The 12862-nt window shown below is 39.5% G+C and overlaps 1 protein-coding gene across 6 annotated transcripts in view; it reads right to left on the reverse strand.

Annotated features, from left to right (window-relative positions):
* Window positions 1-9390, reverse strand: part of LOC135247006 (NACHT, LRR and PYD domains-containing protein 3-like) — a 31683-nt gene extending 22293 nt beyond the window's left edge. For 2 of the 6 annotated variants that reach the window (XM_064320291.1, XM_064320297.1), the window contains exons 1-7: window positions 9264-9390; window positions 6304-6446; window positions 5862-5972; window positions 5122-5232; window positions 3112-3181; window positions 2312-2350; window positions 1636-1972 (exon numbers count right to left, since the gene is read on the reverse strand). In XM_064320291.1, the coding sequence (XP_064176361.1) occupies window positions 1636-1972; window positions 2312-2350; window positions 3112-3181; window positions 5122-5232; window positions 5862-5972; window positions 6304-6362 (727 nt within the window). In that variant the 5' untranslated portion in view covers window positions 6363-6446; window positions 9264-9390. The remainder of the gene's footprint in view (window positions 1-1635; window positions 1973-2311; window positions 2351-3111; window positions 3182-5121; window positions 5233-5861; window positions 5973-6303; window positions 6447-9263) is intronic. The other 4 variants (XM_064320292.1, XM_064320295.1, XM_064320293.1 and 1 more) reach the window with 4 other exon arrangements.
* Between the last annotated feature and the right edge of the window lie 3472 nt (window positions 9391-12862).

Here is a 12862-nt window from a genome sequence, read left to right on the forward strand (position 1 = left end):
TTTTATCATTAAAAAATGTTTCTCATCTTAATTATTAACTACTGTATTCAATGAACCCCTAATGAAATTTTAAAAAACGACATAATGTTAGGCTGAAATGTTGTTATTTTTTGTTTGTGTTTGTAATATTTTTTCTTTCCTCTTTAGCTGTATTTCTGATTTGCATAAGCTTAGGTAATGAAAAGAAAAACCCAAAAAGCTTCCAGGGGTGTAATACATCTTCAGCCATTATGCTTTATTCAGACTTCCACAAGTTTTATTTTGTAAAGACAAGCTCCTGCACATGACCTGGGGGCAGTCTGTGTTGGGGAGACACAACATCCCTTGCTATATTGAAAGTTGCTTGAAACACGTGTTGGGGGGGCAGGTCAGATATTTTAGAGTCACATGAGCCAGTGCTGGGTGTGTCATTAGCCAACAACCTGTAATGTTTTAACTCTAGTAAGGCCTTGTTGTTTTACTGCGTACTACCGCTTACAAAACCGTACACTGCAGAACTATTTTCTTGAAGTAAAGTACACAACTGAATCAATTTTAACATTTGTATTTCTAAATTTTAGTGGTTTTGTTATATAGGCTAAGGGAAAATGAATCGAGGCATATTACAGGAACACTGAGAAAAGTGCTAAAATGTGCATGACAAAACGCAAAACAGAAAAAGTAGTTAAAGAAATGCAAAGTTCAATATGCACCGTCACTCTCCTCTCCACAGAGAACGCGCAGCTTTGGTGGTTTGCTGGAACCGCACACACATAAATCGGATGTATTTCACTCAGTTGTCATGTAGCTATTTTATTTCGTTTATTCAAAGTCTCAGTTTCAGAGAAAACACAAAAATATATCGATGGAAGTGGGTAACACTTTGGCAAGTTCTGGCTTATCCGTCTCTCTCTCTCTCTTTTCTGGTATTTCATAATCAATCGTTTAATGTTTTGTTGTATGTCTTCTGTTTTGTAATTTAGAAGTAGTGAGCCTGCATTCAATAAAGAATGTATGATTTCAACGCATTAATCTATTTGACTGCTTTGTAGTAAATTCAATTAGCTAATATTAAAACCTAATATAGACCTTGTTTTGACTTGTTGGTTGATTCCACCAGTTTTCTGTAGACTGACCTATCAATGAATTTGGCGAATTAACTGATAATTAATAAATAGGATAGGATAATGTGGTTTGCACATCTGCAGGCACACAAGTAGGACTTGAACACCCCGTTGCAGGGTCATGCTTTTGCTTTTGGAACGAGCTTCTTTACAGCATGAGACACCCGGAAGTCCTTATAATCTAATACTTTTATACTGACTGCTGAGTTTGATTCCTGGATACAAACTCAGGGCAGTCTGTCTGATGGGACAGTGGTCTAGCTACTGGTTTTTGAGCAAAAGATTTAAAACCCCCTTAAGGACATTTAATCTTGTTCATTTACTTGTCCCCGTAATCACTGCTTGAGGCAATATTTTAATAAATGTAAATGCCTTTGTATACATGTTATTTGTGGCATTTTATATATGTAATATTGTTAATGTAAAACACTATTATGAATGTGTAGATGCTATAAATCATTGTTAGATTTGCTATCTAAACTCAGTTCAGAATTCTAATGGACACACAGTAGCAGTGAGGGAAAACTCTTACTGAGCTGCTCATCTCTCTCCAGTGAGTCGGCAAGATCCTTCCGCTTCATGTTCCTCAGGATGTGGAGTGTGATCTTCAGAGACCTCTCACTGCCACAGGTCTCCACCATCTTCTCAACTGTGTACACAGCCTCAGAATCTTCCTGTTCTCTCTGAATGCATTCTGGGTAATCAGCAATTTGATGACTCTCAAATAATTTATTGATCTTCATAAACTTATCAAGTACAGAAGGATCTTCAGACAGAATTTTAAAGCATTCTGGGCAATTCTGACTCAGATGGCTCTGAAACTGTTTCAACTCATCCTTCTTCAGCTTCTTCAGATTGCGCAGGAGAGACTGAAATAAACAGATGAAGAGGTGTGCTGTATCAGTGTGGAATAAACATATCAAGAGGTGTGCTGTATCAGTGTGAAATAAACACATGAAGAGGTATGCTGTATCAGTGTGAAATAAACACACGAAGAGGTATGCTGTATCAGTGTGAAATAAACACATGAAGAGGTGTGCTGCATCACAATAATAAATGAGCACATGACAATGAATAGGTCATAATACACATGAACCATAACATTGACATTTTGTGATGTGACATGTATGGTTACACATGTATTTGCAGATTGTCCTGGATTAAAACATGACTCCTTTATATTGGCCAACTCATACACGCAGTCATACCTGCCGTCTTCTGGGGGAATCCCACTCCTGGAGGGGTGGCTGTTAGGGGACAATGGCTATCCGTTAAAGACATGGCTGAAGATAATATAACAGTGTGTGTGAATAGTCATTCAGTCAAAAACTCACAAAAACATGCACTGTAGCCCAATAGAGAGGACGTTTGGAATGCTGAAAATACACTTCAGATGTTAGCATAAGTCAGGTGGAACTTTACAATACAGCCCCCAGAAGGCCTGAATATTCTTTGTGGCGTGTTGTGTGTTGCATAACGTTGCCAAAATCATGTATGCCTCAGACATAAATTAGGACACATTATAGGACTTTAGAAGGCGTGATGGTGAACTGTATGTGCTGATGCATATTAATGAACCGAGATACCCCAGCAGCACGGGCGAGGAGGAATCAGCTGGCAGAAGAGCTGCTTCATATATAAATGGCCATTGGAACCATGTGCCTTACATTGCGCTCAAATAATCCACTGTTAAACGAGTATAAGTGGGTTTGGACACAACCTAAATATATCTGTGCCATGTGCTTTAGACTAGACGCTAAGATCATTAAAATAGAGCGTTTAAAAAAAAAAAATTAAACGTTTAAGAAAAAAGCTGGTTTATTGTGTTCATATGATATTCCACTTTGGATGGTCATGAATAATATAAAAAAGGTGCAATATGTTATTAATATTAAGGGCAATGCACTTGTAAACATTAACCTTGCACTATATTATATAGGCATTATATATACTCAAATGGATTCACTGCACAAAGAAAAAATATAACCAATTAAAAAAGATCTCATACCTTTTTTGGGGAAGATAATTTATCTGAACTCTTCTCTTCAAAAGAGCTGGACTTCAGTGACTGCTGGACCCTGTGAACAAAATATGGAGACAGAGCATCCAGTTAAACTCACCTATTACTATAGCTATAACTCACAGCACAAGGAGACAGAGCATCCAGTTAAACTCATCTACTTAATGTAGCTCTAACTCATATTACATGGAGACAGAGCTTCCAGTTAAACTCATCGTCTTACTGCAGCTCGAATTCACAGCACATGGAAACAGAGATTCCAGTTAAACTCATCCTCTTACTGCAGCTCTAACTCACAGCACATAGAGATAGAGCTTCCAGATAAACTCATCCTCTCACTGCAGCTCTAACTCAAAATACACGTAGACAGAGCTTCCAGTTAAACTGTTCTTCTTACTGCAGCTCTAACTCACAGCACATGGAGACAGAGCTTCCAGTTAAACTTATCCTCTTACTGCAGCTCTAACTCACAGCACATAGAGACAGAGCTTCCAGTTAAACTCATCCTCTTACTACAGCTCTAACCCTCAGCATATGGAGACAGAGCTTCCAGTAAAACTCATCCTGTTATTGCAGCTCTAACTCACAGCACATGGAGACAGAGCTTCCAGTTAAACTCATCCTCTTTCTGCAGTTAAACTCATCCTCTTACTACAGCTCTAATGAACTGCACACCTGAAGATGACAAAATACACCTCATTATGATAAAATACACACACCAGACCTGGGTCAGATACATATTTAAAGTATTTCAATTACTTTTGAACACTTTTTTTTAGAAATTTGAAATACAGCATTTACAAATACTGAGTATTTAAATTACAAAATGTATCCAAAAATACATTTAAGGAGCATTTGCATGTACTTGCAATTACATTCAACTATGTCTAAAAAAAAACATTTAAAATGATGAATTTTCAAATACAAAGTGTTTGATTTAATAGATTAATTAGGAAATACTTTCACAACATGAATCCAGTGGTGCAACATGTGCAATTGTAACAAGCTGAAGAAAGACTGGAAAAGCACTGTATATGTGAGAACCTATAAGCTCTGAAAGTTGAGCATTTTGTCTAATTAGAGGACAGTATTTTGATGAGAACGCATCAAGTGGCTGCTGACGACCCCGGTCCAATTGTGCCGATTTCCATTGTTACTTGGTCGTGAATATGCACGGCTGAATTCTATTTTATCAGTGTCTAACCTTACAAAATGTAGTAGATGGAATTCTAAATATTGTTGTTGAACACTCAGACAACAGAAAAAAAAGGAAATACAGTAAAAGGCCACTAACCTTAAAAAAATTGCATGGGTAGAAATGGCCTGGCAAGTAGCTTATCAAGAAGTCTGAGTTTGCCATCCCCCCCATGCAAACACATGTACAGGCATTTAGGCTGCTGTCTGTTAAAGTCAGCACATGGGTTGTTTAAAATGACCAGCATAAGCTACCCTTGCCCAAAATCCAAATTCAACCCCTAGCCCCTAGTAGTTCCCCTGGAGTTCCCTCAATATTATACCTGACTGACATCACATCGAGGGCCACTCACAAAGATTGCACAAAGAACTCAGGGATACCCCCTTCAGCATGAAGCCTACATTGTTGCTGGCTCGGTCATTTCCGTTGTCTATCACAGAAATATGTCAAAAAAATATTCAATTGAATTTGTATGTCAATGTATTTTTAAAAGGCTCTAAATGCTATTTGAAAAGGTATTTGGTTTCACCGGGGAGGAATTTATTGAAAGGAATGTATTTTTTAAATACTATTTGAGAAAATATTTGTTTTTCCATAAAAATAATTTCAATCAATAAAAAACAAAGAATCCCATGTGTAAATGTATTTGCAAATACTTGATATGTATTTAACTACATTTTCGAATACAAATACAACTACTTATTTATATTTGACCCAGGTCTGACACACACGTACACCAGCAAGGTGACAGTGAGATATAACTGTGATTAAACAGTAGTGCCAGTTTGAACCTGTTTAATTACCTTGGATCCCCTGTGAACCCGCTGCTGAAGTGAATTGGTTGCCCCATTGACTCTTCACTCTTCATAGACACACAGCTGGGTACAGGTGACCCTGCTCTTTCTACCTGGACCCTGTGAACAAAACATGGAGACAGAGCTTCTAGTTAAAATCATCCTCTTACTGCAGCTCTAACTCACAGCACATGGAGACAGAGCCTCCAGTGAAACTCATCCTCTTACTGCAGCTCGAATTCACAGCACATGGAGACAGAGCTTCCAGTTAAACTCATCCTCTTACTGCAGCTCAAATTCATAGCACATGGAGACAGAGCATCCAGTTAAACTCTTCTTCTTACTGCAGCTCTAACTCACAGCACATGGAGAAAGAGCTTCCAGTTAAACTCATCCTCTTACTGCAGCTCGAATTCACAGCACATGGAGATAGAGCTTCCAGTAAAACTCATCCTCTTACTGCAGCTCTAACCCTCAGCACATGGAGACAGAGCTTCCAGTAAAACTCATCCTCTAAATGCAGTACTAACAGAAAATGGAGTTAGATCTTCCTGGTAATCTCCTCCTCTTACTGTAGCTCCTTTTACTATTCCTTTTACTGCATTTCTAACTCACAGAATACCTGAAAATGAAATAATACACCTCACCTACACCTGAATGGGTCTTAATACACCCACCTACTTCTGAAACCTGTCAGTGACATTGAAGTATTCTTACATATGAATGTCCATTTGAACCTGTTTTATTACCTTTGATCACCTGTAAACTTTCGTCTTAACTTGATTGGAGGTTCCATTGAAGGATCACACTTCATAGACAGACAGCTGGGTACAGGTGACCCTGCTCTATCTACCTGGACCCTGTGAACAAAACAAGGAGACAGAGCTTCCAGTTAAACATTTCCCCTCACTGCAGCTCTAACTCACAGCACATGAAGACACAGCATCCAGTTAAACTCATCCTCTTACTGCAGCTCTAACTCACAGGAAATGGAGACAGAGCTTCCAGTTAAACTCATCCTCTTACTGCAGCTCTAACTTACAGCAAATGGATACAGAGCTTCCAGTTGAACTCATCCTCTTACTGCAGCTCTAACTCACAGCACATGGAGACAGAGCTTCAAGTTAAATGCATCCTCTTACTGCAGCTCTAACTCATATCACATTAAATATCTGATTCATGCATTTATACCTCTTCCTCTCAGTGCTGAGGGTTCCTCCTTTGGTCTCTGGCTCCTTTGAGAGACTCATTTTAGAAAACAGCGCCTCCTATCTAAGGAGATGAGAACACATCAGACCAGACTGGACCACAAGTGGCTTCCAACCCAAATTAGCCTGCAAACACACAACATGAGAACACACTAAACACCCACATGGATACAGAGACACACAGACACATAATATAGCGTAGTTTTTACTGGAAGCAATGCAGAATTTAAATGGGCCCTGAACATGTACTATACAGACATCTCAAAAGGAGTGGTGTTACCCTTGATACTGAAGCTCAGGAGCGTGTGTCAAGAAAAACATCACAGCGCACTAGAAACAGTGTGCCGAGGCTTGATTAGTTTCTGCCATAAACACGTGATCAATGAAGTCCGAAGCTTCATTCGGTACACGCAACCATGTGACCGCTTTGGTAACTGACTCAAAGGAATGTCATGGTTCTGTTTTACTGTTTCTGTTTTTCCTTGTTGGGCCGCCAGATGGTGGCACTTCTGTTTTGTGTCCTGCTCATTCCCCTGTTAATTGTATTATTGTTTTCCATTGTCTCGTTCTATCATTGTTCCCACCTATGTCTTGTTATCCCCTCCTTTTCCTGGTTTGATTGTTTTTTGAGTTCACCTGTGTCTTGTTACCCCGTCTATTTAAGTTCTATGTCCCCTTGACTCGGGTGCTGGTTCCTTGTGTTTGTTTCCAACTTGTGTTGGTTCCTTACCATATGTATTACCCGTGTACTCTGCCTGCCTGTGTTCTGCCCTGCCCGTGTTTTGAGTTCCTCTTGTTTTCCGTTTTATCTTAGATATTTTTGGAGTTTGTATTTTTGCCCATCGTGGCTCTTTGTTTGTTCTGTTTTTGTTAGTAAAGTCTTTTTTTTGTATCTATATTTTTTGAGTTTTGTGTTTTTTTACCCATTCTGCGCCTGGGTCCTAAACCCTGTGCCTTGACAGGAAGCAAAGCTTTGGTGCAGGTTTCATGGGTAGAGCAAGCAGTTTGTGTCAGTCCTGAGCTAGTGAGTCACAGTGACTGCTTTAAGAATCCAAGACATTGTGCAGAGATGGAACCAGCCAGGAAGTCTGCAGTTTTGGAGCATTTAAAAATGATATCAGCAACTAAGCTTTATCCTCCTGAGACCCAGGGGAAAAAATGACATTTTTTCTATATTTTTTGTTACAATATATATAGTAATAAAAATGTATAAAAATACAAACTAAATAAAATAAAAAAACAATAAAAACAATCTGTTATGAATAATGATATATAAGTGCAGTTTTACTTATTATAACAACAATTTAAAAAAAATACACATTACATTTTTTACTCCGTTAAGACCACCAGGTCCAAAAACATGTAATCTCACATCCAAATTTATGACATTTAAAGACCATTATGTATTATAGACACAGAGACAATTAAGCTATCATGAAGGCTTGAAGATACAAGTAGAAATGTCACATCCTACACAGAGGACAAATATGAATGTCTTTGTCTCAAAAAGATGAGAGAAAATGATATAAATAAAAACAATAACTTTTTATTTCAATGACCTGTTCAATGTTGCATGAGCACCTCCTCTCCTCATTTAATAGTTATTACTCCGAAGTTTCAAGGTGAACGCTGATGACTATCTTTTATAAGTCTTTTATTGAATCTTGTTTAACCTTTAATATGATCTGCTGGTGTGGTAACCTAAATCTTAAGTGCAAGAGTCGACTGGCCAACATTGTAAAATTAGCTGGCAGGATCATCTGATACAGCTGACCCCTCCCAGCTGTATCAGATAGGATCTATAAGGAAGGCCCAGTCCATTCTGAGAGATTCCCAGCATCCCCTATTCAATCACTTTGTATTACTTCCCTCAGAGCGCAGATCTACACCGATCAGCCACAACATTAAAACCACCTACCTAATATTGTGTAGGTCCCCCTCGTGCCGCCACAACAGCTCTGACCCGTCTCCACCTCTGAAGGTGTCCTCTGGTATATTTGTATTTCTGTATATATCTGTATCTACTGTATATTTGTATCTGATATTTTGTATCTACTGTAAATTTTGTATCTGATTGTGTTACTTTATTGTCTTTCATGCTGCAACTGTGCAAATCCCCCCCAGGGATCAATAAAGTACACTACTACTACTACTACTTATTACATTATTAGTTTTTATTACATAAAACATTTGAAATGGATTACATTATTGGGAGTTATTACACTATTGGTAGTTTATTACATTATTACTTGCTACAGGGCTATAAAAAGCCAAGATATTGTTAGAGGGTGAATTATTTCCAAATGATTTTAAAAACTCTCGACGAGTCAGAGCGGTTTTGGCGGCACGAGAGGGACCTACACAATATTAGGCAGGTGGTTTTAATGTTGTGGCTGATCGGTGTAGGCTCCCTATTTTAAAATAGGATCCCTATGTTAAAAACAAACAGGATTAAACACTCTTTTATCCCAAGTGTCACAGGCTTTCTTAATAAGTAATAGTGATACTTTTGCAATGATTTTAATGTTTATCTGTTGTCATAAATATAGTTATTGCTATTTATTATATACTATGCTGCAGTACAAATTGCCCCATGGGGAAAATAAAGACTCTATCTAACACCAAACCTATATCCTTTGTGTGATATACCGGCACATTTATTCGAAATACCCCCTCATTAATGCAAATAGGCTACTCCTAACAGCACATTATGTGGCTGTAACTCAATATAGACATTACATTACATTACAGGCATTTAGCAAACTCTCCTATCCAGAGTGACTTACACAACTTCTTTATTGTCACATATTTTTTTACATTACATCCATACAGCTGGATATATAGTGAAGTAATGCAGGTTAGGTACCTTGCTCAAGGGTACTACGGCAGTGTCCTACCTGGGACTCAAACTGTGATTTATCGGTTAAAACGCCAGCTCCTTACCTATTAGAATGGGCAAAATGTGTGATCTAAGCGACTAAGTGACTGTGCCAGATGGATGGTGCCAGATGTGGTGGTTCCAGCATCACAGAAACAGCTGCCCTCCTGGGATTTTCATGCAGTACAGTCTCTAGAATTTACAGAGAATGGTGTGATCAACAAAAAAAAATTGTTAATGAGAGATCAGATGAGAATGGGCAGATTAGTTCAAGCTAACAGAAATGCCACAAATGAAATAACAGCTAACTGTATGATTGTACATAGTGTATCTGTGGCTATTATTTGATGTTACAGTGGATAGAGTTACATGTGTGAAATCACATCTCATGATCAAATTCAATTTGAAAGAAGAAAGAAAGAATACAAGGAGAAGCCATTTATGATTCAGTGACCCTTAAATGTTTGTGGTATGAGGACTATGCAGTGTAAAAGACACACATTTACACAGTGCACAGTGTAAAACACAAATACCCCTATACGGACAATTGGGGGTATGCATTTATGGACCACATTATCTGTCAATGATTTCTTGTATTCTGAATCTGATCACAGAAATCTAATTTCAATGACAAATATTGTGGTCACTGTGACCATGTACTCCAGATGAAGAAATAACTACTATTTCTGCCTACATATTTTAAAAAACCAACACTGAATTTTACACAACATAGAAGGTCCCTTAAGAATAAGAAACATCAGTGTCCCGGTTCTTGCTGAAACCATGCAACCATTTATGATGTCTGCAACAATGACAATTTTATGACACTCGTAAAGCAACAGTAATACACTAAAAGCTAATCTTCATGCTGATGCCTGTGACACTCTGACCAGAGAAAGCTCCTGTAGTCCATCTAGTGACAAGTTATTACAAGGCTAGCTCTCAGAACTCTCAGAACATTACAGCTTCATGTACTTGCTCTGCTTATTCTGTTATCAACCTTTGTCACAGCCCAAACATTGGATTACAGTTTAACTCTGGTGATCAAAACTCAGTCATTTTTTATGTAATAATAATTGCAGCAGATATGGCTGTAAACTAAAATGTTTTGCGAATAATCCAGACAATGTTTGATCGATCAGAAAAACAGTTTTCATGTCTATATGAGAACAGATAGTGAATCACTGCCCATTCTTTCACTGCTCCACTTCAGTTCCTGTAGATTCAGTGGGAAACCTGCAGTGATTAATGCACTTCAGACTGTGTTCTGCAGTGTACAGCTGCTTGGAGGCTTAAGGTAGTGAAGGGAAGTGTGTGTTTCTGTATTTCTGTATGCACTCCTGGCCACTTCTTCCTAGGATTGTGGCCTTGTCCCAGACTCCACATTCAGTGTTACCATGGCAATGAGGGAGAAGAGCAATGGAGAGCTACGGGGAGGATGGAATGCAGCTCAGGGCTGTCCCGAGTGCACTCCTGAGAGGACCCGAAAAGCTTTGGCACCCACCATGGGGATTTACCGCCCCCGTCCTAGGTGCTATACTGTGCTGTTGTGTTGTGTGCTGTGAGGCCTAATTAGTGATGTAACGCGTGTGTGACCACAGACAGAGACTCCATGCTTGTGAGATGTGACCATATGAGGTGTGATGCTGAGAAACTACTATCAAGACTGAGACAACTTAGTGAGTCTTTGGAGGATGTCCCTGGATGCTGTGTAGTGGGTATTTCCCTGGTGCATATTGTACTAAAGTGTGCTACAGTGGGAAAATGTCGTCTGGCCTGATTATTTCCTGTCTACCTCATGTACCTGCTTTGAGTGGTTCTTATTAATGCAGTGATTATTTGGCATTCTGTATGGTAGTTAGCATTTCTTGAGGATGCTGATAAATTGTAATTTTATTGAAATTAGGCTTGGGGCTGCTGGATGGCTCATTTGGTTAAGGCACCATGCTGAGGTGCGTGAATGAACCTCACAGCCTCGGGTCGAATCCGGACCGTGCCAGTGCTGACTGTGGCAAGTAGCTCCACAGGGAGACACACGATTGGTGCCTGTGTTGCCCAGGGTACGGGAGGGTTCAGTCAGACAGGGATCTGTGATTCATCGCTCTCTAGCGACCCCCCTTGGGCGCTCGTATGACTGCATGTCAGAGCCGCTTATGAAAGGTCTTCCTCTGGCATGAAAAAACAGCTTTTCTGTTCTATTCCATTACAAAATATATATGTGCAGAAGCTGAAATGTGGTAAATGTTTCTTTTTTCATCCAAGCAGAGTAAAATAATCCATTAATGTGTATGCTTGTTATCATTCCAAAGGTGATTTCTTTTGGGTGTTTGATGTAATTAAAACAGGGAAACATTTACTCAGACAAGCTCATTCATGTTAATTAAGATACTGACATATGATATTAGCAAACATCTGAGAATTCCTCTGCAAGCTGTGGCATGTGTACCTCTCTGGTGCTCTTTGTAATAAAACCTGTTACTGTGGGAAACTTGTCTGACCTGGTATTGTCCTGTTTACCTACTGTTGTCACAGTAGTGGAAGGTGGGATGCAATTGAGGACCGAGGGGATCTAAAAGCTAACCCCGAGGGGTAACCACAAAAACCGGCAAGCGATTGAAAGGGACAGGGGACACACCAAATAATAAAGAGCGCTAAATAATCGCTCCCTCTACTCACTGAATCTTCTGTCAGTGGACTCAGAAAACTAAAAAACCAAACACCGCCGCAGCGTAGCTACCCAGAAAGTAAAACCCGCTTGGAAAACGGAGTGGAGTAACTTACAAAAGAAAATGACACTCGCAGCCTGGCGGGTCGGAAAAGGAAAACTAAAGAGACGAGGGCAAAATGTCCTCCACAGCGCTAAGAGTGAATTAGCTCGGAGAAGAAACTAAATGGTAGTCAAATCTCACAGATAGGATCAATACAGTAACTTCTGTGGATTCTCACATACCTAGAGCATGACAAACAATGAGTCTGCACTGAACCCCGGAAACCAGGTGCTAGATATTACATTACATTACATTACAGGCATTTAGCAGACGCTCTTATCCAGAGCGACTTACACAACTTTTTTACATAGCACTTTACATTGTATCCATTTATACAGCTGGATATATACTGAAGCAATGCAGGTTAAGTACCTTGCTCAAGGGTACAACGGCAGTGTCCTTACCCGGGAATCGAACCTGCGACCTTTCGGTTACAAGCGCAGTTCCTTACCCACTGTGCCCACTCCCCTCCGATATAGGGCTCCCACCCCTGACCCTCATCAGAGACAATTAACTCAGAGCCAATGCGTGTGAGGTGCCATCACTTCACCATAGCACTCACACACCTGACCCTCATCAGGGACAATTAACCCACAGAAATCTGTCAGTGAGAGGTGCCACCACCTCACAACTGTACCTGCTTTAAATATGTTCCTGTAAAACAGTGCTGTCATTTATACTCAAGGATTCCAAAAACAAGATGGACCCACTGCACTTTGCACACAAGGTGAAGCACAGCATTGATGATTCTCTACATTTTTTTTCCATTGTAATTTAATTTCAGTTCAATGAACTCTTGAGAACCTGTCAACTTCTGCCTTGAAACTCAACCTCTGGAGTTCAGTCACTTGCAGTATAACAAGGCCACCAGGTGGTAGGATACATCTGCTTTGTGT

The sequence above is a fragment of the Anguilla rostrata genome, unplaced genomic scaffold (assembly GCF_018555375.3).
Source record: "Anguilla rostrata isolate EN2019 unplaced genomic scaffold, ASM1855537v3 scaf1020, whole genome shotgun sequence".
Lineage (NCBI taxonomy): Eukaryota > Metazoa > Chordata > Actinopteri > Anguilliformes > Anguillidae > Anguilla > Anguilla rostrata.